This window comes from Hyla sarda, chromosome 13, assembly GCF_029499605.1.
Source record: "Hyla sarda isolate aHylSar1 chromosome 13, aHylSar1.hap1, whole genome shotgun sequence".
NCBI classification, from domain to species: domain Eukaryota; kingdom Metazoa; phylum Chordata; class Amphibia; order Anura; family Hylidae; genus Hyla; species Hyla sarda.
The window spans coordinates 46,986,193-47,012,768 of record NC_079201.1 but is presented as its reverse complement, the minus strand read 5'-3'; the positions used below and the strand labels follow the sequence as shown (position 1 = coordinate 47,012,768).

General features: G+C 43.3%; 1 protein-coding gene across 1 annotated transcript in view; it reads right to left on the bottom strand.

Moving 5' to 3' along the window:
* LOC130297544 (uncharacterized) overlaps nucleotides 1-23,049 on the bottom strand; it is a 33,367-nt gene extending 10,318 nt beyond the window's left edge. Inside the window, exons 1-2 of the mRNA XM_056550113.1 lie at nucleotides 22,921-23,049; nucleotides 4,612-4,944 (exon numbers count right to left, since the gene is read on the bottom strand). Coding sequence (XP_056406088.1) covers nucleotides 4,612-4,944; nucleotides 22,921-22,996 — 409 coding nt within the window. The 5' untranslated portion in view covers nucleotides 22,997-23,049. The remainder of the gene's footprint in view (nucleotides 1-4,611; nucleotides 4,945-22,920) is intronic.
* Nucleotides 23,050-26,576: the final 3,527 nt, after the last annotated feature.

Below are 26,576 nucleotides of genomic sequence, written 5' to 3'. Positions count from 1 at the left end.
ATTGCTTTTAGGGGTTAAGATTAGGGTTAGGATTAGTGTTAGGATTAGGGTTAAGGATTAGGGGTTAGGTTTAGTATTGGGGGAAAGGGTTATGATTAAAGGTTAGGAATAGGGGTTAGGGTTAGGATTATGGGTTAGGATTAGGGGTAGTCGTTAGGATTAACAGTTAGGATTAGGGGTTAGGAAAAAGGGTTAGGATTAGGGTTTAGGATTAGTGTTAGGATCAGGGTTAGGATTAGTGTTCTGATTTGGGGTTAGTGGTTAGGATTAGGGGTTAGTGGTTAGGTTTAGGGGTAAGGGTTAGGATTAGGGGTAAGGGATAGGGGTTGCGATTAGGGTTAGGGAGTGAGAGGGAGCTGGCTGTAAAGCAGAAAAGTGTGTCCCTGTGCGGAGGGTCACATTCCGCTACAACGGCTACATTTTTAGGTCCCTGCCGTCTCACATAAATTGGTCCATGATTGAAAATTTATTAAAAAGTGTGTGCTAAAATATATAAATTTTGTTCCCTAGCATTTTTTCCATCCCTTCCACCCCAACCCCATATTTATTTCTTTTTTTTAACAGTAACCTACAAAATTTTATTTAAAAAAAAAAAAAGAAAAAAAAAAAAAAAAAAAAGCTAACTCCATCCCTTTTTGGGATCACAAAAGTAAAAAAAAAAAAAACGCCAATGTTAAAACCCACATGGCTTTTATTGGCGTGTTTTCACTCCCATTGACTTCTGTAGGAGAAAAACACCAAGATTTTCCCCAAAAAAACGCCAAAGTCTCAAAATGAGGATGTTTTTCAAAAACTACATGGGAGCCCAAAATTGCAAAAAAAAAAAAAAAAACGCCAAATGGATTAACCCCTTCCCGACCTATGACATACCTGTACGTCATGGGTGGCAAGGTGTTCCCGACCCATGACATACAGGTACGTCATGGACATTACTGCCGCTACTCGCGGCATCCCGCAGCGCCCGGAAAGATGGTGGCTATCACTGATAGCCAGCCATCTTACCGTGCGACCACGGGGGGTTTCGTCCCCCACCCCCCCCCCAGCGATCGCTGCTATCAGCTGGTCAAATCTGACTAGCTGATAGCAGCGTTTCGCTATCAGAATACTTAGCAGCGCGGTGTGTGAGTCCCGATCACGGGGATCGGGACACACACCGCTCTGCTAAGTGTCCCTGACCCGTCCCCCGGCGTCACTTACCCGTCGGAGCGGTGTCCCGAGCGGTCCCGGCGGCGAGCGACGTCCTCCAGGCGGTCCCGGCTGTGCTGCGTCCCGGAGGTGAGTTTGCAGCAGCAGGGCGGCATCTTCATTGGCAGCAGTGAGATCGCCGTAAAGCGATCTCACTGCTGCCTCTGAGAGTTTCAAAACTGCAACTCCCAGCATGCCCAGACAGCCTTTGGCTTTCTGGGCATGCTGGGAGTTGTAGTTTTGCAACATCTGGAGGTCCACAGTTTGGAGACCACTGTATAATGGTCTCCAATCTGTGCTCTTCCAGATGTTGCAAAACTACAAATCTCAGCATGCTCAGTCTGTCCAGGCATGCTGGGAGTTGTAGTTCTCTAACATCTGGAAGAGCACAGATTGGAGACCATTATACAGTGGTCTCCAAACTGTGGACCTCCAGATGTTGCAAAACTACAACTCCCAGCATGCCCAGACTGCCCAGGCATGCTGGAAGTTGTAGTTCGGCAACATCTGATCCTTCAGATATTGCCGAACTACAACTTCCAGCATGCCTTGGCAGTCTGGGCATGCTGGGAGTTGTAGTTTTGCAACAACTGGAGGCACACTAGTTGGGAAACATTGTCCGTTTCCTACCTCAGTGCCTCCAGCTGTTGCAATTGTTGCAAAACTATAACTCCCAGCATGCACTGACAGACCATGCATGCTGGGAGTTGTAGTTTTGCAACAGCTGGAGGCACACTGGTTTGGAAACACTAAGTTTGGTTGCAAAACACTTGAAATTTTATTACTTAACTTAGTGTTTCCAAACCAGTGTTCCTCCAGCTGTTGCAAAACTACAACTCCCAGCATGCACAGACAGCCAAAGGGCATGCTCGGAGTTTGCAACAGCTGGATGTTTGCCCCCTCCCCCCAATGTGAATGTACAGGGTACACTCACATGAGCGGAGGTTTACAGTGAGTGCTGCAAGTTTGAGATGGCGCAAATTTTGCGCTGCAGCTCAAACTTCCAGCGGCAAACTTGCTGTGAACCTCTGCCCATGTGACTGTACCCTAAAAACACTACACTACACTGACACTAACCTAAAATAAAAAGTAAAAAACACTACATATACACATACCCCTACACAGCCCCCCTCCCCCCAAAAAATGAAAAACGTCTGGTACGCTACTGTTTCCAAAACGGAGCCTCCAGCTGTTGCAAAATAATAACTCCCAGTATTGCCGGACAGCCATTGACTGTCCAGGCATGCTGGGAGTTTTGCAACAGCTGGAGGCACCCTGTTTGGGAATCACTGGCGTAGAATACCCCTATGTCCACCCCTATGCAAATCCCTAATTCAGGCCTCAAATGCGCATGGCGCTCTCTCACTTTGGAGCCCTGTCGTATTTCAGGGCAACAGTTTTGGGACACATATGGGGTATCGCCGCACTCGGGAGAAATTGCCTTACAAATTTTGGGGGGTATTTTCTTCTTTAACCCCTTATGAAAAGGTGAAGTTGGGGTCTACACCAGCATGTTAGTGTAAAAAAATAAATTTTTTACACTGACATGCTGGTGTTGCCCTATACTTTTCATTTTCACAAGAGGTAAAAGGGAAAAAAGACCCTCTAAATTTGTAACGCAATTTCTCCCGACTACGGAGATACCCCATATGTGGGCGCAAAGTGCTCTGGGGGCGCACAACAAGGCCCAGAAGGGAGAGTGCACCATGTGCATTTGAGGCGATTTGCACAGGGGTGGCTGATTGTTACAGCAGTTCTGACAAACGCAAAACAATAAATATCCATATGTGACCCCATTTTGGAAACTACACCCCTCACGGAATGTAATAAGGGGTGCAGTGAGCATTTACACCCCACTGGCGTATGACAGATTTTTGGAACAGTGGTCTGTGAAAATGAAAAATAAAATTTTTGATTTGCACAGTCCACCGTTTCAAATATCTGTCAAACGCCAGTGGGGTGTAAATGCTCACTGCACCCCTTATTACATTCCATGAGGGGTATAGTTTCCAAAATGGGGTCACATGTGGGGGGGTCCACTGTTCTGGCACCATAGGGGCTTCCTAAATGGGACATGCCCCCCAAAAACCCTTTCAGAAAAACTCACTCTCCAAAATCCCATTGTCGCTCCTTCCCTTCTGAGCCCTCTACTGCGCCCGCCGAACACTGTACATACGCATATGAGGTATTTCCTTACTCGAGAGAAATTGGGTTACAAATTTTAGGGTGATTTCTCTCCTTTTACCCCTTGTAAAAATAAAAAAATTGGGTCTACAAGAAAATGCGAGTGTAAAAAATGAAGATTTAGAATTTTCTCCTTCACTTTGCTGCTATTCCTGTGAAACACCTAAAGGGTTAAAACACTTACTGAATGTCATTTTGAATACTTTGGGGGGTGCAGTTTTTATAATGGGGTCATTTATGGGGTATTTCTAATATGAAGATCCTTAAAATCCACTTCCAACCTGAACTGGGCCCTGAAAAATTAAGATTTTGAAAATCTTGAGAAAAATTGGAAAATTGCTGCGGAACTTTGAAGCCCTCTGATGTCTTCCAAAAGTAAAAACTTGTAAATTTTTTAATGCAAACACAAAGTAGACATATTTTATATGTGAATCAATATGTAATTTATTTGGAATATCCATTTTCCTTTCAAGCAGAGACTTTCAAAGTTAGAAAAATGCAAAATTTTCAAAATTTTCATGAAATTTTTAGATTTTTTACCAAGAAAGGATACAAATATCAGTGAAATTTTACCGATAAAATAAAGTAGAATATGTCACGAAAAAACAATCTCGGAATCAGAATGATAAGTAAAAGCATTCCAAAGTTATTAATGTTTAAAATGACAGTGGTCAGATTTTCAAAAAATGCCCAGGTCATGAAGGTGAAAATGGGCTGGGTCATGAAGGGGTTAAAATAGCGCTAAACTGAAAAACGCCAAGCGGATATGGCATTTTTCAGTTCCCTATTGACTTGCAACTACTGTAACAACTGGCCATAGTATACTTAATTTTTTTACAGAAAATAAACCGGGCGGCAGAATGAGCGTTTTCTTGGTGTTTTTTGCAATAAGGACCAAGTGGAAACCTAGCCTTAAAAGGATGAAATGGAATTTGTTATGTTCTAGGTATCAAGCACTTGAGTATCCCTGACCATGAGATTAGGTATAGTATTGGTTTTTAGATCTTTTGGATTCTCGTCAATGCTTGATCATTTCCTATGGCTGTATATTTGGTTCGGAATCAGATAGCATGTTGTTTTGTGAAAGAATGCTTTAAAAAAAATGTAAATAATTTACAAAGTTTTTTCTGGATACATTTTTCCTGCATTCTCATCTTATTCTGTCTGTAGAAACAAATAAATGGCTTTTACATGTATATCAATATAATAAAACAAATAAAAATAATAAAAAAAAACACTCACCGACTTGTGGACGCACAATGAGTAAGGTTCCAAAAGAACAGATCTCAGTAGTATCCAGTGTTATTGTATCGCAAAGATAAATGTCGGAGTCATTTACTGTAAGATTATTTAATGTTAAAATAAAGTCTGTCATATCTCCAGACCATGACAAGCGATCCTCATAATTTGTAGCTATAGTACTACCACTAGGTCCGATGAACAAAATTTTCTCGAAACGCTTCCTCATATTTGCTCCTTTAGTTCTATATTCCTTTATAGTGCACTTCATGACAGCACTTTCCCCAGAATTTACCTCCAGTTGGTAAGGTTGCTGTAGTACATTTCCTCTATTCGCTAAGAAAACAAAATAAAGACGAACTTTGGGAAGAGTTTCAGAACAAGCTCGGAATAAATCAGTTTTCATGTAAATTTCTATAACATCCTGGACAGAATGGTTAAAGTTAAATGCATTGGATTAATGAAATAGTGTTGGATTTATTGACAATTTACAAGAAATTTGTATACAACTAAGACTATTTACCAAAATTTAAGAGTAAATAAAAATTTCTGACTGTTCAAGTATGCTTTAGGGATATGATTCTAAATTGTGTGCAAGGTATCAGTAGTGCTTTGATACTTGATGCCTTTGGAGCAGGGAAGCTTCTATAGCTACCAGCAGTTACTGAGCGATATACAGGGAGTTTCAAAGCAACAAATGTAGCCTACCACACAAAACTAATTTACATATTCATATGCTGTCTCCTGTTAAACCTTTCTGCCCTGTGGGTTATTTCCATGATGTAACTTTTTGCCACAGTTATGGTGCACCATCACTTTTGGATGTTGGCTGTACTACACAGCTGATACTCCAATCAAAATAACACTGATCCTGATCATAGCATTTAAAGGAGATCTCCGGTGAAAATTAACTGTGGATAGGGGATAAGTAGTTGATTGCAGGGCGACTGCTGGTGTCCCCCGTGATCACAGAGACAGGACCCGGGGCTCGATGAGGAGCGTGTGCTGCAGCCGGCATCCGCACCATTCATTTCCATGGGAGTGCAGATAAGACCCGAGTACAGCCCTTTGGCATCATGGAGTTTGTGAAGTCTAACTGTAGATGACACGCTCTCAGTGAGTGGGATCCCGTCCTGGAGATCAGCTATTTATCTCCTGTTATGTGGATAGCAGCTAAGTTAATATTCGCCGGAGTACTCCTATAAGCTGTTAAAATAAAGAGAGGGTGCTTTCTATGTCACCCGACTGACAACACTATGAGCTTGGCATGTCAGCTGGAATCCAAAGACTCTCGAGTCTGTCATGTATATACAACCCATTAGTCCCTGCCTTACAGGGGCAGGCCGACTGGCTGGTCTATTCGGAAGTGGTCTGAGAGCCTGGCTGGGTAAAGGGCCCACCTCTGCTACTGGGGATCCAGGACACTTGTCCAAAGTTCCCAGGCAGGCGAGTGCTGCTTTGAGTTGTATGCGCGGCTCACATGCATGCAGATGAAAAGCCTCCTTTCTGTGTGAGTCGCACTGAGAGGAGGCTTGACCTCCGCACCCCCTGAACAATGCAGGTGCCGATGATGTCACTGTGGGGGCTTCTGCTACCATTCTAATGTGGGGGACTAGCAAATGGTGGGGGACTATCTACTACCTTTCTTCCCTAGCTCATATGGGGATGAAGTACCGAAGTAATAGGAGGGATACCAACTACCTACATAGCCTATATAGGAGTTTTTATACAGGGGACAGTAATCTGGGGGATTTAACTACAGGGGGCATGACCTACTAGGGGCCACTACCTACATGGGACACACCTAACTGGGGGACACTACCTACCTGTAAGTTCTGTAAGCAACACTTTGTTTTCTTTCCGGCAACACAAATTACCGTGATAGTGCCCCTCCCGAGACTAGACTCTGGAATCCTTACTGGGTGGAGGGGGTGCTGGCTACCTAACTACTTACCTATATGCCTGGCTATCTAACTACCTTCACATCTGGCTACCTAACTACCTACATATCTGGCTGCCTAACTACCTACCTACATATCTTGCGACCTACCTACTCAATTTTGTACCTACCTGGCCTACATACATGACGGCCTAACTACATACATACATACATACCTGGCTACCTAAATAGCTAGCTACTTATCTACATACCTGGCTACCGAGATAGCTGCCTGGATAACAACATACCTGGCTACCTAACTACCTAGCTAGTTACTTACCTGCATGCCTGGCTACCTACCTACCGGACTAGCCACCTACCTACATATCGGGCTTCCTTATCTACCTACCTAGGTACCTACCTGGTTACCTACCTTCTTGCCTTTTTACTGTGCAGGACACCAAGGAAGGCATTATTACAGTTTGTGGGCCTATAGATGGCCTATATCCAGAGCACCAGTAGCCAGCAGCGTGGCTCCCTACCAATGTAGTTTGCGCTCCGGCACATATCCAAACGGGGCAGATGGACTTCTAAATGTTTCGCCAGGTATAGAGATCAATCCTGGGAAACACACCAGTCCGCTGCTAAGTATCTATATTTACTTACGTATGCTCACACTGCACAGCTATAGGCTTATATGGAAAAAAAAAATATTAAATGGCTGAATAAGTAATGTGGAACTGAGTTTCTGTGCGCTTACTGTGGTGTGTCTGAGCCAGGACTATTGCACCCTCCAGAAGTGCCTATTCATGCACTATTACTGTGCGCTTATTTATGCATTATTATTGTGTCTATACTAGGACCTACTTGCAATTGCACTTACTTACTATTGGCAATTGCGTCAACCATATAGGAGATAAATGATTGTACCATCACCGATCCCCTGAGGAAACTGCCGAAAGCATTGGAAAGTGTTGGGTATATATTTATGGTACAACTAATTTTTAACCCAATCCGGGTCACTTATATGGGTGTTTTTTTAACTAGAAACCAATAAAAGTAATTTTTTATAGCAATTCATATGGGTATCACTTTATTCACCCCATTTTTTGTTTAATTTGCTGGGAAGAGAACTACTTGCATCTTACCTGCTGTGGGGTAGATACAATACCACATACCTCTATTCTGGGCATATAGATGGGAAGATTGTGTAGAGGAAGAGAGGGCACTGGAACAATGCGTAGTCTAACATGTTTGTTCTGCAGATGTTACAAGCCTAGTCTAACTTGTTCGTCCTACAGAGATCGATATGGCGGTCTTAACTGGATGGCGAAGAAAAGGAAAGAGAACGCTGCTGATCAGAAAATATGTAATTGTGAGTCCCTAGATGTAACTGTAATCACTAATATGGTGTATTTATCCTGTGTACAGATGTTATCTACCTCTATATGGTCCTGTATATAATAACTTATATGGTATACTTATCCTGTGTACAGCTGATATTTACCTCCATATAAGCCCTGTATATAATCACTTATATGGTATACAGATTATGTGTACAGCTGGTATATACCTCTATATGGTCCTGTATATATTAACCCCTTAAGGACCAATGGCACACAGGTACGCCTTTGCTCCCTGGTACTTAAGGACCAAGGCCGTACCTGTACGCCCGTGGGAATTTCGGTCCCCGCTGCGCGCCGGGTGGGGACCGGGCCGGGGTGACTGCTCATATCTATCAGCAGGCACCCCGCGCAAATGCCCAGGGGGGTCATTAGACCCCCCCCATGTCGGCGATCGGTGCAAATCGCAAGTTAATTCACACTTGCAATTTGCGCCGATTCCGGGTCATTACAGGTCTATGGTGACCCGGAAAATAAAGGGGATCACGGATGTCCTAGACACCCACGATCCCCCTGTAGCGATAGGAGTGAGGTGGCAGAGGTGCGACCCCTCCTATCTCTGCTATTGGTGGTCTAGACGCGACCACCAATAGCAGATCGGGGGCGTAGGGGTTTACTTTCGGTTTCCCCGTTCTGCCCACCCACAATAGGCGGGGCACAACGGGGAAACCGACAGGGACCGGCGCCGAAGATCCACTTACCCATCGGCGACGGCAGCGGGCGACGATCAGCGGCGGCAGCGGGCGACGATCGGCAGAAGAAGAGGACGGCGATGCAGCTTCCTGGATCCGAAGGAAGCCGGTGAGTTACTTAGCAACATCTTGAGGGCTACAGTCTGAGACCACTATAGTGGTCTCTAAACTGTAACCCTCCAGATGTTGCAAAACTACAACTCCCAGCATGCCCAGAGAGCTGTTTAGGCTTGCTGGGAGTTGCAGTTTTGCAACAGCTGGAGGTCTACAGTTTGATCTCAATTCTGTGCACCTCCAGATCTTGCAAAACTACAACTCCCAGCATGCCCACACAGCAGTTTGCTGTCTGGGCATGCTGGGAGTTGTAGTTTTGCAATATCTGGAGGTCCACAGTTTGGAGACCACTGTGCAGTGGTCTCTAAACTATAGCTCTCCAGATGTTGCAAAACTGCAACTCCCAGCATGCCTAAACAGCAAACAGCTGTCTCTGAATGCTGGGAGTTGTAGTTGCGATCCCTCCAGCTGTTGCATAACTACTTCTCCCAGCATGCCTTTCGGCGATCAGTACATGCTGGGAGTTGAAGTTTTGCAACAGCTGGAGGCACACTGGTTGGAAAATACTGAGTTAGGTAACAACCTAACTGAAAGTTTTCCAACCAGTGTGCCTCCAGCTGCAAAAGTACAACTCCCAGCATGCACGGTCTGTCAGTACATGCTGGGAGTTGTAGTTTTAAAACAGCTGGAGGTTTGCCCCCCCATGTGAACGTACAGGGTACATTCACACTGGCGGGTTTACAGTAAGTTTTCTGCTTCAAGTATGAGCTGCGGCAAATTTTTCGCCGCAGCGCAAACTCCTAGTGGTGAATTCACTGTAAACCTCCGCCAGTGTGAACGTACCCTAAAAACACTACACTACACTACACTTACACATAATAAAGGGTAAAACACTACACTGTCCCCCCAATAAAAATAAAAAACTTATTGTACGGCAGTGTTTCCAAAACAGAGCCTCCAGCTGTTGCAAAACAACAACTCACAGCATTTCCGGACAGCCACTGACTGTCCAGGCATGCTGGGAGTTTAGCAACAGCTGGAGGCACCCTGTTTGGGAATCACTGGCGTAGAATATCCCTATGTCCACCCCTGTGCAATCCCTAATTTAGTCCTCAAATGCGCATGGCGCTCTCTCACTTCAGAGCCCTGTCGTATTTCAAGGAAACAGTTTAGTGCCACATATGGGGTATCTCCGTACTCGGGAGAAATTGCACTACTAATTTTGGGGGCTTTTTTTTTCCTTTTACCCCTTATGAAAAAGAAAAGTTGGGGTCTACACCAGCCTGTTAGTGTAAAAAAAAAAAAATTTTTACACTAACATGCTGGTGTTGTCCTTTACTTTTTATTTTCACAGGAGGTAAAAGGAAAAAAAGACCACCAAAATTTGTAACGCAATTTCTCCTGAGTACAGAAATACCCCATATGTGGGCGTAAAATGCTCTGCGGACGCACAACAAGGCTCAGGAGTGAGAGCGCACCAAGTACATTTGAGGCCTAAATTGGTGATTCGCACAGGGGTGGCTGATTTTACAGCGGTTCTGACATAAACCCCAAAAAATAAATACCCACATGTGACCCCATTTTGGAAACGACACCCCTCACAGAACGTAACAAGGGGTATAGTGAGCCTGAACACCCCACAGGTGTTTGACAAATTTTCATTAAAGGGTACCTCTCATCAAAAAAACTTTTGATATATTATAGATTAATGTATGCAGAATAACTTTACAATTGCATGTTATTAAAAAATATGCTTCTTTCTATTTAATTTTCCACTTTGAAGAAATCACCACTAGGGGTCTCCCTAACAGTCCTGGCAGCAAGCATTTCAGACTCATGCTGGAGTCCTAAACACTACGAGCTGCCAGTCTTCTTTGTTCACAAAGGAGAACACTCAGAGCTGCCAGCCTGCTTTGTTCACAGCCTGTTTGGCTGTGAACAAAGCAGGCTGGCAGCTCTGAGTGTTTAGGACTCCATCATGAGTCAGAAATGCTTGCTGACAGGACTGATCGGGAAAAATACAATAGAAAGAAGCATATTTTTCATTAACATGCTATTGGAAAGTTATTCAACATTCATTAATCTAAAATATATCAAAAGTTTATTTGATGAGAGGTACCCTTTAAAGTTGGATGGAAAAATGAAAAAAAAGCCCCCCAAAATTTGTAACCCAATTTCTTCTGAGTAAGAACATACCCCCATATGTGGATGTTAAGTGCTCTATGGGTGCACTACAATGCTCAGAAGAGAAGGAGCGCCATTGGGATTTTGAAGAGAAAATTTGTCCGGAACTGAAGGCCACTTGTGTTTACAAAGCCCCCATGGTACCAGAACAATGGACCCCCCCCCCATATGTGACCCCATTTTGGAAACTACACCCCTCATGTAATGTAATAAGGGGTACAGTGAGCATTTACGCCCCACAGGTGTCTGACAGATTTTTGGAACAGTGATCCGTGAAAATGAAAAATTTAATTTTACATTTGCACAGCCCACTGTTCCAAAGATCTGTCAAACGCCAGTGGGGTGTAAATGCTCACTGCACCACTTATTAAATTCTGTGAGGGGTGTAGTTTCCAAAATAGGGTCACATGTGGGGGGTTCCACTGTTCTGGCACCACAGGGGGCTTTGTAAATGCACATGGCCCCTGACTACCATTCCAAACGAATTCTCTTTCCAAAAGCTCAATGGTGCTCCTCCTCTTCTGAGCATTGTAGTTCACCCGTAGTACACTTCAGGTCAACTTATGGGGTACCTCCATACTCAGAAGAGATGAGATTACAAATTTTGAGGGGTATTTTCTGCTATTAACCCTTGCAAAAATGTGAAATTTGGGGGGGAACACATTTTAGTGAAATTTTTTTTTTTTTTTTTACATATGCAAAAGTCGTGAAACCCCTGTGGGGTATTAAGGCTCACTTTATTCCTTGTTACGTTCCTCAAGGGGTCTAGTTTCCAAAATGGTATGCCATGTGTTTTTTTTTGCTGTTCTGGCACCATAGGGGCTTCCTAAATGCGACATGCCCCCGAGCAAAATTTGCTCTCAAAAAGCCAAATATCACTCCTTCTCTTCTGAGCATTGTAGTTCGCCCATAGTGCACTTCAGGCCAACTTATGGGGTACCTCCATACTCGGAAGAGATGGGGTTACAAATTTTGGGGGGTATTTTCTGCTATTAACCCTTGCAAAAATGTGAAATTTGGGGGTAAACACATTTTAGTGAAAACATTTTTTTTTTTTGTTTTACATATGCAAAAGTCGTGAAACACCTGTGGGGTATTAAGGCTCACTTTATTCCTTGTTACGTTCCCCAAGGGGTCTAGTTTCCAAAATGGTATGCCATGTGTTTTTTTTTGCTGTTCTGGCACCATAGGGGCTTCCTAAATGCAACATGCCCCCCAAAAACCATTTCTGAAAAACGTACTCTCCAAAATCCCCTTGTCGCTCCTTCGCTTCTGAGCCCTCTACTGCGCCCGCCGAACAATTTACATAGACATATGAGGTATGTCCTTACTCAAGAGAAATTGGGCTACAAATATAAGTATACATTTTCTCCTTTTACCCCTTGTAAAAATTCAAAAATTGGGTTTACAAGAACATGCGAGTGTAAAAAATGAAGATTGTGAATTTTCTCCTTCACTTTGCTGCTATTCCTGTGAAACACCTACAGGGTTAAAACACTTACTGATTGTCATTTTGAATACTTTGGGCAGTGTAGTTTTTATAATGGGGTCATTTGTGGGGTATTTCTAATATGAAGACCCTTCAAATCCACTTCAAACCTGAACTGGTCCCTGAAAAAAAGCGAGGTTCAAAATTTTGTGAAAAATTGGAAAATTGCTGCTGAACTTTGAAGCCCTCTGGTGTCTTCCAAAAGTAAAAACACGTCAATTTTATGATGCAAACATAAAGTAGACATATTGGAAATGTGAATAAAAAAAATTATTTTGAATATCCATTTTCCTTACAAGCAGAAAGCTTCAAAGTTAAAAAAATGCAAAATTTTCTAATTTTTCATAAAATTTTGGGATTTTTCACCAAGAAAGGATGCAAGTTACCACAAAATTTTACCACTATGTTAAAGTAGGATATGTCAAGAAAAAAACAATCTTTGAATCAGAATGATAACTAAAAGCATTCCAGAGTTATTAATGTTTAAAGTGACAGTGGTCGGATGTTCAAAAAACTCTTTGGTCCTAAGGTGTAAAATGGCCTGGTCCTTAAGGGGTTAAATTATATGGTATACAGATCATGTGTACAGCTGATATCTACCGCCATATGTTCCTGTATATAATCACTTATATGGTATACAGATCTCTGTACAGCTGGTATCTACCTCTGTATGGGCACTGTTTGTAACAACAGATATAGTATACAGATCCTGTGTACAGCTTGTATCTACCTCTATATGGTCACTGTAAGGGGGAATACTGAGTGTTGTCAGTCTGCCCCTGCTGCCTAAGACAGGACCTAATAAGCTACCAGTGAGTAAAGCACTGACAGGCAATAGTACACAGCAATACTATTTGAGCATAGAGAAAATAATGGAAAAAAAAATATTAGTTTTGGCTTTCAAAACCTGGGGAAAAAACTACAAAAAAATATGTGTCCCAAACTCCTTAACTTTGTCCTGAACTAAAATATGCCCTGTTATTTAAGGGTTATTTGCACTGATTTTTTTTAATGATTACTCATTTGTTTCCTAAGGGCAAAACTAAGCAACTTTCTAAATAGTCTTCATTAAAATGTTTCACCATCTTGCTGTTACTCAAATGGTCCCTCTGCTTTCTCAATGTTAGAGATAGTAGCATGAGGACAGAGTTGTACACAGAAGCTTAAAGTATGGACAGAAGGGACAGCATACTTGCAACTCACAATAGCTATAAATAGGGAGCAAAGCACAAAAAAAGGCAGTTTGCAGAGGAGAATCATGTAACAATGCTGATGGGTCTATGGACTGCAGAACTTGATTGCACCTATAGCAGTTGCTTTTCCTGGGTTCTTATGAAGAACAGTCATGTGAGGAAACATGACAAGACAAAATGAAGCAAAAGGCAGAGATTAAACGGGCATTGTCAGATTAAAAATGTTTTTATATGTTGTACATCTTGGCAAAACATTAACCTTTCGAATATACTGCATAAGAAAATTTAATTTCCTTTTTATAGAAATCATGGCTTATAAAATCATGGCTTTGTCCAAGCTGAAGCACAGACATGGACAAAGTCCAGTAAGTGAGGGTGGGCTAGCACTCATCTATGCTCCCTCCTGTCTGATAGGAGAGGAGTACTATCAGACAGGAGAGAGCAGAGGAGTCCTATCAGACAGGAAAGAGCACAGAGGAGTCCTATCAGACAGGAAAGAGCCCAGAGGAGTCTTATCAGACAGGAGAGAGCACAGAGGAGTGCTTTCAGACAGGAGAGAGCACAGAGGAGAGCTATCAGACAGGAGAGAGCACAGAGGAGAGCTGTCAGGCAGGAGAGAGCACAGAGGAGTGCTATCAGACGCGAGAGAGCACAGAGGAGTGCTATCAGACAGGAGAGAGCACAGAGGAGTGCTATCAGACAGAAAAGAGTACAGAGGAGTACTATCAGACAGGAGAGAGCACAGGAGTCCTATTAGACAGGAGAGAGTGAGCACAGAGGAGTGCTATAAGACAGGAGAGAGCACAGAGGAGTCCTATCAGACAGGAAAGAGCACAGAGGAGTCTTATCAGACAGGAGAGAGCACAGAGGAGTGCTTTCAGACAGGAGAGAGCACAGAGGAGAGCTATCAGACAGGAGAGAGCACAGAGGAGAGCTGTCAGACAGGAGAGAGCACAGAGGAGTGCTATCAGACAGGAGAGAGCACAGAGGAGTGCTATCAGACACGAGAGAGCACAGAGGAGTGCTATCAGACAGGAGAGAGCACAGAGGAGTGCTAACAGACAGAAAAGAGTACAGAGGAGTACTATCAGACAGGAGAGAGCACAGAGGAGTCCTATTAGACAGGAGAGAGTGAGCACAGAGGAGTGCTATAAGACAGGAGAGAGCACAGAGGAGTGCTATAAGACAGGAGAGAGCACAGAGGAGTGCTAGCCCACCCTCACTTACTGGACTCTGTCCATGTCTGTGCTTCAGCTTGGACAAAGCCATGATTTTATAAGCCATGATTTCTCTAAAAATAAAATAAAATTTTCTTATGAAGTATATTAGAACGGTTAATGTTTTGCCAAGTTGTACAGTCCCAAGTCCACCACAAATTCATAGCCATGTGCGTCATCCTGCAGTATGAAAAAGATATCCAGCAAGGAGGGGTCCCAGGCGTCTCCCAGCTGAACTTCACTTGAAACAGTAGGGAGAAACCACATGTACAATGCAGAAATTAATGTCTCTCAAAAAGATAGGCCAAACTAGAATACATTTGTACTGCACGCATTTAACACAACAAGTGGTGGACAGGACAGAAACAAGACAAACAACAAAAAAGAACACACACTTCCACAAACCATGCCATGCTTCACGGCACCAGGGGGCGCCGATACACCCGGATTGCTGAAAATCTCCCAAAAACAAAAAGAACAAAGAAAGAGCCTGAGCGCTCCCAGTATAACATAGGAACAAATACAGCAGAACAAGTGGATACAGCATTAACATGGATAGGTAGCTACCACAGCAGCATTACGTACAAAAGAGTTCCCTTCCACATACGGCAAAGGGTAAGGATATCCTAAGTGCAAACACATGAATATAACCAAGTTTACAGAACCCCTCTGCCACACTCCCACCCCACCTGCCATAAGGAAAACAGCATAGAACATGTGCAGTAAAACCCGGAGCAGAAAAACAAAAACTGAAGGCATTTATGGCAACAAAGCACCAGGTCAGTCCGGATCTGGACGAGGAGAGCCCCGATGGGCTTGTTGGCAGATCTGTGATTCATGGGCATCCAGCCACCAGACTGCTGCATCCACACCATCAAAGAAGTGTATAGCTCCCATAGCCACCACTCGAAGATGGGCAGGGTATAACATGGAATAAGAAACATCAAGAGACTGCAGCTGCCTCTTGACCGCCAGGAATGTAGCCCTCTTCTTCTGGACTTCTGGGAAAAAAAGAAAGCACATGCCCATCCATTGCGATAGGCTGCCTCTCCCTAGCCAGCCGCAGGTTTGTGCCCCGGTCTCGATAGTGCAGCAGTTTCACCACCAGGGATCTTGGTGTACTCTCAGGGGGTAGCAGCCTCATAGGGATTCTATGGGCCCCCTCCACAGCAAGGAGAGATTGGAAGCACCAAATAGATTTTCCAGGTCATCCACCTTAGCTTTAAGAAGCACTATGTCATGGTCATAGTGTCTAGTGGCCCGTACCAGTGGAAGTAGAGCATTCTATATATATCACTAATGAGCCCCTCCACAGCCGAGGTACCCTCCGTAACTTTTTGAAGATCATGGCGGTTAAGTGTGATGTCAGATTGCACCGTGCCCACCTGGGTTGTTAAGCAGGAGAAAGTAATAATGAATCTCTTAATTTTAGCAAACACCTCCGCCAGTGTAGGTTCAGCTGACGGACCAGGAGACACAGAGCCCACAGCATCCGCGAGTTCAGGTGGTGTGCCAGGCAGAGAAACAGGAGAGTCCTGGGAAACAGCCTGCAGGAGGGCACCATAATCCTCCAGGGAGTCCACTGGGGCATTAATGCCAGTCAGCTGTCGGGGTGGTTCCCTGGGGTCAGGAGAGTCCAGAAAGGGAGGCCTAATAGCGAAGCGTTCCAGCCTCGCCGCCACTTTTTGGTGCTTGCTAGTTAGTTAGCCCCCTGCTGTAAAGAATGGTCAACCTCTTTGTTCCTCTTCCCCATACCTTTAACCATGCACTGGGGTAGCTAAGAGCATGCATGGGGGCCCTAGTAGTCACTCTGGTGCCAGATATATGAAAGAAAGAGTCCCAGTGGCATTGCGACCCGGGTGCGGCCCGCACCAGGTGACACCAACCTAATGGGGTGACACCAAGACGCTCCGCAGCACCCACCCCCCTTCCATCCCCAGCTACACCCCCCATCTGTGCCCGACCGGCCTCCCGTCCGTTAGCACCCCCCCCACCTTCACCTGCGCTGTGCGGTGCGCCCGTCTGTCAGCCCCCCGGCCTTCACCTGCACTGTGCGCCCGTCCGTCATCACCCACTCCTCGACTTCACCACTGTGCTCGGCCTCCGCTCCCACGTCTTCGGTTGTGCCGGCCTGATGTCCCACCGCATGGCCGCGCAGGAGGACGTCAGTGACGTCACTCGCAGGGCGCCCAGAGAGAAGGATCGCTGCGCTGGATGGGTGAGTGTGTGTGTCTGTCTCTCTGTCTGTCTCTATCTGTGTGTGACTGTCTGTGTGTGACTGTGTGTGTGTGTATGTGACTCTGTGTGTGTGTGACTGTGTGACTCTGTGTGTGTTTATGTGACTGTCTGTGTGTGACTGTCTGTGTGTTTGTGCGACTGTGTGTGTGTGTGTGTGACTGTGTGTGTGTCTGTCTGTGAGTGTGTGTCTCTCTGACTGTGTGTGTGTCTCTCTGTGTTGTATGTGAGTTTTTTTTTGTGGGGGGGGGGGGGGTTGAACCAGTGACCTATTGTGGGGAGACTTTGACTCATTGTGGGGTACCTGCAAGGGAACCTGCGGCCTAATATGGGTAAACTACTACCAAATGTACGGAGTCTATGCTACCTAATGTGGGGAGTCTATGCTAACTAATGTGGGGAAACTGCTATCTAATGTGGGGAATCTGTGCTACCAAATGTGGGGACTCTATGCTACCTAATGTGGAGAATCTATGCTACCTAATGTGGGAAAATTGCTACCTAATGTGGGGAATCTGTGCTACCTAATGTGGGGAAATTGCTACCTAATGATGGGAAATTGCTACCTAATGTGGGGTAACCGGTACCTACCTAATGTGGGTGAACTGGTACCAAATGTGGGGAATCTATGCTACCAAATGTGGGGACTCTATGCTACCTAATGTGGGGAATCTATGCTACCTAATGTGGGGAAATTGCTACCTAATATGGGGAATCTGTGCTACCTAATGTGGGGAAATTGCTACCTAATGTGGGGAAATTGCTACCTAATGTGGGGAAACTGCTACCTACCTAATGTGGGGGAACTGCTGCCTACCTAAAGTGGGGGAACTGCTGCCTACCTAATGCTCCCCCCTGGCAGTAGCACCCTCATCATCCACCAGCAACACCCCCCCCCCCCAGCAGTAGCACCTCCATCAGCAGATCCTGATGGTGGAGGATGGCGGTGCTCCTGCCAGGAGGATGATCCTGCCGATGGATGATGGGAGTGATACTGCCAGGGGGGATGGCCAGTAGCACCCTCATCATCCTCCAGCAACAGCCCCCCAGTAGTAGCACCCCCATCATCCACTAGCAACACCACCAATACCCCCTCTCGTGGTAATAGCATCAGCTAACGGATGTTGAGGGGTGTTACTGCAGTTGTGGTATTATATTCAGAGGGTGAACTGTATGGCAACGTTATATTCAGAGGGCGCAGTTTGTGGTAGTATTATATTCAGAGGGTGCAGTGGGTGGTAGTATTATATTCAGAGGGTAAAATGTGTGGCGGCATGATATTCAGGGGTACAGTATGTGGCAGATTTATATTCAGAGTGTACAGTATGAGTTGGTATTATATTCAGAATGTACAGTGTGTGGTAGTATTATATTCAGTGGGTATGGTGTATGGAAGGTTTATAATCAAGGAGTATAGTGTATAGTAGTATTATATTTAGAGGATACAGTGTCTGTCAGGTTTATAATAATACTTGTTTTCATATAGAGGATGAGAATGCGCTGACATTGTGAGGAGACGTCTGGGTCTCACATTCTGCAGAGAGAAGTTTTAGCTGGAACAAGTCCTGGCGGTATGTACCATCTGAATTAGATAAGGGAAGACTAAAGAGAAGACGACACCTGTAGTCACTGATATCTTTGTATATTCTCCTCTCTATGTCCTATCAGAGCTGTAGTCGCTTGTCAGTTCTACAGTGATGGTGAGTGAAACTACAACTCCCAGCATAACCTCACCACTGCTCAAAGGGGTACTCTACTGGAAAACATTTTTTTAATCAACTGGTGCTACAAAGTTAAACAGATTTGTAAATAACTTCTATTTAAAAATCTTAATCCTTCCAGTACTTATTAGCTGCTGTATAAGCGATTCACAGGAAGTTATTTTCTTTTTTAATTTATTTTCTGTCTGACTACACTGCTCTGTGCTGACACATCTGTCCATGTCAGGAACTGTCCAGAGTAGGAGCGAATCCCCATAGCAAACATATGCTGCTCTGGACAGTTCCTGACATGGACAGAGGTGTCAGCAGATAGCACTGTGGTCAGACTGGAAAAAACTACACAACTTCCTGTGGAGCATACACCCGCTTATAAGTACTGCAAGGATTAAGATTTTAAATAGAAGTAATTAAAAAATCTGTAACTTTCTGGCACCAGTTGATATAAAAGAAAATGTTTTCCAGTGGAGTACCCCTTTAAGTAATTCTGGGAGCTGTATATTTAAATGGTGAAAACTTCTTTAACACTTTCCTATTCTGTGGCAACTGGTATATCTGATTATTATACTGGAATTTCTCACAATGCGCTACAACAGTGGTGTCTGTCACAACAGGCTAAAAACTTACTGGGGGGGAGGGGGTAGGTATGGGGGTGACACCATTTTCTACCGCACCGGGTGACACCAACCCTAGCAACGCCACTGAATAAGATATTCCATCATCTGGAGCCCACCTTTTTATATTGCCCAGTGCAATACTTAGTGTAACAATGGTTCTGCGTCTTCCACATCTATACCTTGCATACTTAATTTTCGTGAAACAAGTTACGATCATGAATGCTCAAATTAACCATTTTAATCCTTCTTCTCTTTGGAATGTTACTTGTGGGTAACTTTTCTCACTTAGTCTTCAAAATTATCACAAAATATATTGGGTTTTGGGTGGGTTGTAGAGGTAGGAGTTTGCGGTGGGATGTACTAAAGCTAGAATGTATGATTTATGCTTTATGACATTCTATTGTGAAACTTTAGTATGGAATAAATAAAATATATTTATAAAAATTTAGCAAATAATTATGGTATTAGCACAAGGTATTATCAATTATTATATCATTTCATTAAAAAGAGACACTGAAATTAGGAAATAGGGTACCTCAATTTATATTAAAAAAAAGGTAGAAATATAAAGAATAGACTAAAAAGTGAAGCTTAACCACCAAAAATGAGCGAAGTTAAATAAAAAAACTCTCTCCCACCGAGAGGCAATAAAAAAGAGAAAACAAAGAAATATTAGTCCTCAGCTCAATATCTAAAATAGATTTAATGATAGATGTTGTTACGCCGAGCGCTCCGGGTCCCTGCTCCTCCCCGGAGCACTTGCGCCCGCTCGCGGATCGCATCCCAATCCACTTACTTGTCCCGGTCCCCGGCTGTCACGTCCTGGCGCGCGCGCGCCAGCTCTCTAAGATTTAAAGGGCCAGTGCACCAATGGTTGGTGCCTGGCCCAATCAGTCTAATTAGCTTCCACCTGCTCCACGTCCATATAACCTCACTTCCCCTTCCCTGCTTTGCCGGATCTTGTTGCCCTTGTGCCTAAAGAAAGCGTTTACTGTGTTTGCCATACCAGTGTTTCCAGACCTCTTGCTATCACCATTGACTACGAACCTTGCCGTCTGCCCTGACCTTCTGCTACGTCTGACCTCGCCTCTGTCTAGTCCTCTGCCTAGCCAGGACACTTGGTCTCTCACACCAAACGCGTTTCGGGGTTTAAATAACGTATATAGTACCCCTTCCTCAGTGGTGAAGCCACTTGTTTATTATTATTATTTTTTCTTTGCAGGGTGATTTGCTTATGAATACAGGTTGAAACATTTTGATACAAATGTTATATAGAGCACATTTTAATTATACTTATGGTTTATCACTTGGATGAAGTCATTGTATGATATACATATTGATATCTTTGTACCATATATGCTATTTAATCTATAAGTGCTATCCATTCATAACAGCTGTAGTGGACATTTTAGATATTTTCATTTATTGTAATTTTATTACTGCGTTACCGTAGGGCCCTGCTGGAAACACAAAATGTACCTATTTTGTAATTATCTTTTATATCAATTAAATCATTTGATTGCACATCTCAGTTTTTTCAGTCTTTCTGATACTAGACATCTATCATTGAATCTATTTTAGATATTGAGCTGAGGACTAATTTCTTTGTTTTCTAGAAATATAAAGAAACTGGATATTATCTTAAAATGTTATTAACCATAGAGATAGATCTACTTTTTTTTTAAATATATAGCTTAGATAGTCAGATTTTGCTATAATGTCCCCGAAAATCACACACACGTCAGCATTATAGGAGTAACAATAGGAAGATTTTTAATATTTAAAAGGCATTTAGAAAAACTTTGTAGAGGAAATAAATTCATATGCTAGTATTAAAATCAAGCTGGGCTGGTGTAGATTTCAACTACAATTTAAGTCTGCTAACAGGTGTAAATTTGGTACACTTGTGAACTAATACCCTTCTGCACCAAGCCCACCCACTCAGCAACAGCAGCTTGGCAGATCGGCAAAAAGTTGTGAAATGTTTGCCGATCTGTACCAGATGTAGACCTTCATTAATAAACAAATTCCTTAATATGTACAGGTAGCTATAATTCTTAAAGGGGTACTCCACCCCTAGACATCTTATCCCCTATCCTCGTCATCCGGGACAGAGCAGAGTTTTATCCGTGCATTAGGTGACTGGGGTGCCATGATGGAAATCGTGAGGGGTCCCAGCGGCTGCACTGCACTGCGATCAGACATCTTATCCCCTATCCGTAGGATAGGAGATAAGATGTCTAGGGGTGGAGTACCCCTTTAAGTCTATGGTGGAGAAGTAACTGAAATTTCCCGGACCCTAAAAAAAAAAAAAAAATCCTGTGACCCCCTACCTAAAAATTCTTATTTGTCATAAGGCTCTTAGACGGCTACCTGTACACCCATGCAGCTAATGCTAGGTTCATATAAGCTTCTGAGCTCTGTTTGGGAGCTCCATCATAGACTCCATATGCAACAGAAAAAAATTGAGCTTGGACGGTCCATTGCCCAATGGATACCAATAGGTCTAGGCTGATCACACTAACTTTATTGAAGACCATCTGGTGTTCATTTATTGGCATGATTTGAGCATAGAAAAATGTACAGTTTGCAGTATTTTTTTCTTTGCTTATGCTCCGCTCCTTTAAAGCATTCTGCAAATGTAGCTCCCTAAACAGAGCTGTGACGCAGATGTAAACCTAGCCCGTACTGTCTGGAAACACCTTTGTAAACCTGCCCACTAACCTAATAGCAGTTAGTTAAAAATGTATGTGGCTAACAGCTGTTCATCCAAAATGCCCCAATCATGCTGAAATGTCTTTGCAATAGGAAAAGGAAAATAAGCTCCTGCCAGACACCTTTGCTATAGGTTTATCTTCTGTGGGGAACAAAAAAAAAAAAACAACCAACCAGGCATATTTAAATACAACAAGCCTAAAAGATCTCTTTTTCTGTTATTTGCTGCCAGAGGAGAGTTAAAACCACTTAATACATATTAGGCAGTTGTCCTGTCCCACTGAAATCAGAAGGCTCAGCCAACTTATAATGTACATAGACACCTTAAGACAGTGTCCATGCTAGTGTTTATCCTTTGCTTGCATCCCATCCTCTAACCTGAAGACATTTGTATATCTTCCTTCCCCACCTTCTTTAGAACGGGACATCAAACATGACATGCATTTTCTCTGCTTTCTATCTACACTGCTTTCTGAATTTCCTCTACCTCCAGCTTCATGGAGAGGGAATGTTTCACATGGTAGCAACCAGGGGTCAAGTCCTGGGAAAAAAAAAAGTATGGGAACTCACCCAAGATGGGCTGGTCTGCAGGACTCCTGGTAATGGGAACAGTGCTTCTGCTATGAAAAAAGTGTAGGAACTCCCCCACATTCCTGCAGGACTTGAGCCCTGGTAGCAACCCATGCTTGCAGATTGGGAGATTATATTTCCGTCTATGACCAGCTTTTTGTAAGCTTTGTGTACAGTCTGTAGCTACTTGCCATCAATTGAAATTGTGATCATTGTAAATAATAATAGTCTTTAATAATCCCACATTTCAACATATGCCCTATTAAACAACCACTGGTATATATCACATATACTTATACATAAAAGTAATTAAAATAAGATTGAAAGTAAAAATAATATACTGTACCGGAAAGACATCTGTCAAAAGTGAGGCTACAGCTCAGGAGAGAGCACAGGAGAGATAAAAGGATTGTCTGCCTCATGTTCTCTTATGAGTGTATGTTTCTGAGAAAAAACACATACACAGCTCTCTTATGTAAATCTGAAGTACCTCCTTTTTCATTTTCTGCACTCCCCTTAACCACAAGGCTTACTAGGTCTGTCTGTTACTCAATGACGAAGCCTGTATTTTCATATTTGAAATGTGTGACTATTAGAGAATAACTTTGTTAATGTTTTGACCAAAAAAAAAATCTGAAATAATTATTTCTTATTTTAACACTAATATGTTGCATATATTTATGCATACTATGAAAATAGTCTATTAAATGTATACTTTCATTTGTTTAATTTATCTTAACAGCAATTTTTTTTAAAGCATTAACATATTGAATGTATTAGAAGCCTTAGAACTTTTTGGGCACAAAGTATGATCAAACGAACTGCACTTTATGGTTCTGTATAACAGCAGAGGCACATCTGTATTTAATGGACTGAGGTCTTGGATGTTAAAGGAAATCTGTCACCAGTGTCACCTGCACTAACCTGTTGGTACTGGTGACACTGATGACAACGGTACTTACCTTGTCCCCTTTCATGGCAGGGATCTACAGTAATCTTGTCCATTAAGCTTCAGCTCCGGCCCTGCTTTGGGCACGGGCGTAGCCTACTGACGTCACCGCTGCTGTTCTCTAGCAGCGGGACACAGCAGGAAGCAGCAGCAGTGATGTCACTAAGCTCAACCCATGCCCTATCCACTGCTGTCCTAACTGATGTATGTGCATTACCCTACCCAGTGGTACAAACTGTTATACAATACTGGACTGTGCCTGGAATAGTTGCTCATCCGTCGATGTAAATCACAGATCAGAGTAATTGTGGACTAAATATGTACAATTCTTGCGTGTGCCTAAATCATCAGTCTGGCAGCGGAAGTTTTTGTAAATCACAGACACAATATTGTACTTTTTTTCTTTAACCCCTTAAGGACCCAGCCATTTTACACCTTAGGACCCGGCCATTTTTTGAACATCTGACCACTGTCACTTTAAACATTAATAACTCTGGGATGCTTTTAGTTATCATTCTGATTCCGAGATTGTTTTTCCGTGACATATTCTACTTTAACATAGTGGTAAAATTTTGTGGTAACTTGCATCCTTTCTTGGTGAAAAATTTAGCATTTTTCTAACTTTGAAGCTTTCTGCTTGTAAGGAAAATGGATATTCCAAATATTTATTTTATTTTATTCACATATACAATATGTCTACTTTATGTTTGCATCATAAAATTGACGTGTTTTTACTTTTGGAAGACACCAGAGGGTTTCAAAGTTCAGCAGCAATTTTCCAATTTTTCACAAAATTTCCAAACTCACAATTTTTCAGGAATCAGTTCAGTTTTGAAGTGGATTTGAAGGGTCTTCATATTAGAAATACCCCACAAATTACCCCATTATAAAAACTGCACCCCCCAAAGTATTCAAAATGACATTCAGTCAGCGTTTTAACTCTTTAGGTGTTTCACAGGAATAGCAGCAAAGTGAAGGAGAAAATTCACAATCTTCATTTTTTACACTCGCATTTTCTTGTAGACCCAATTTTTGAATTTTTACAAAGGGTAAAAGGAGAAAATGTATACTTGTTTTTGTAGCCCAATTTCTCTCGAGTAAGCACATACCTCATATGTCTATGTAATGTGTTCGGCGGGCGTAGTAGAGGGCTCAGAAGTGAAGGAGCGACAAGGAGATTTTGGAAAGTACGTTTTTCAGAAATGGTTTTTGGGGGGCATGTTGCATTTAGGAAACCCCTATGGTGCCAGAACAGCAAAAAAAAAACACATGCCATACCATTTTGAAAACTAGACCCCTTGAGGAACGTAACAAGGAATTAAGTGAGCCTTAATACCCCACAGGTGTTTCACGACTTTTGCATATGTAAAAAAAAAAAAATGTAAAATTTTTGCAAGGGTTAATAGCAGAAAATACCCCCCAAAATTTGTAACCCCATCTCTTCTGAGTATGGAGGTACCCCATAAGTTGACCTGAAGTGCACAACGGGCGAACTACAATGCTCAGAAGAGAAGGAGTCATATTTGGCTTTTTGAGAGCAAATTTTGCTCGGGGGCATGTCGCATTTAGGAAGCCCCTATGGTGCCAGGACAGCAAAATAACCTCCACATGGCATACCATTTTGGAAACTAGACCCCTTGAGGAACGTAACAAGGGGTACAGCGAGCATTTACCCCACACTGGTGTCTGTCAGATCTTTGGAAGAAAGGGCTGAACAAATTTTTTTATTTGCACAGCCCATTCTTCCAAAGATCTGTCAGACACCAGTGGGGGGTAAATTCTCACTGCACCCCTCATTACATTCCGTGAGGGGTGTAGTTTCCGAAATGGGGTCACATGTGGTTTTTTTTTTTGCGTTTGTCAAAACCGCTGTAACAATCAGCCACCCCTGTGCAAATCACCTCAAATGTACATGGTGCACTCTCCCTTCTGGGCCTTGTTGTGCGCCCCCAGAGCACATTGCGCCCACATATGGGGTATCTCCGTAGTCAGGAGAAACTGCATTACAAATTTTGGGGGGCTTTTTTTCCTTTTACCTCTTGTCAAAATGAAAAGTATAGGGCAACACCAGCATGTTAATGTAAATTTTTTTTTTTTTTTACACCAACATGCTGGTGTAGACCCCAACTTCCCCTTTTCATAAGGGGTGAAAGGAGAAAAAGCCCCCCAAAATTTGTTTGGCAATTTCTCCCGAGTACGGCGATACCCCATATGTGGCCCTAAACTGTTGCCTTGAAATACGACAGGGCTCCGAAGTGAGAGCGCCATGTGCATTTGAGGCCTGAATTAGGGATTTGCATAGGGGTGGACATAGGGGTATTCTACGCCAGCGATTCCCAAACAAGGTGCCTCCAGCTGTTGCAAAACTCCCAGCATGCTTGGACAGTCAACGGCTGTCCGGCAACACTGGGAGTTGTTGTTTTGCAACAGCTGGAGGCTCCATTTTGGAAACAGTGGCGTACCAGACGTTTTTCATTTTTATTGGGGAGGGGCGGGGGGCTGTGTAGGGGTATGTGTATATGTAGTGTTTTTTACTTTTTATTTTGTGTTAGTGTAGTGTAGTGTTTTTAGTGTACAGTCACATGGGTGGGGGATTACAGCGAGTTTCCCGCTGCGAGTTTGAGCTGCCGCGCAAAATTTGCTGCATCGCAAACTTGCAGCCTGATACTCACTGTAAGCCCCCTGCCCATGTGAATGTACCCTGTACATTCACAGGGAGGGGGGGGGGTCTCCAGCTGGTGCAAAACTACAACTCCCAGCATGCACAGTCTATCAGTGCATGCTGGCAGTTATAATTTTGCAACAGCTGGAGGCACACAGGTTGGGAAACACTGAGTTAGGAAACAGACAATGTTTCCCAACCAGTGTGCCTCCAGTTGTTGCAAAACCACAACTCCCAGCATGCCCAGGCAGCCGAAGGGCATATTGGGAGTAGTGGTTATGTAACAGCTGGAGGAGAACATTTTGGGGACCACTGTGAAGTGGTGTCCAAGCTGCAGCCCTCCAGATGTTGCAAAACTACAACTCCCAGTATGCCAAAACTGTCCAGGCAT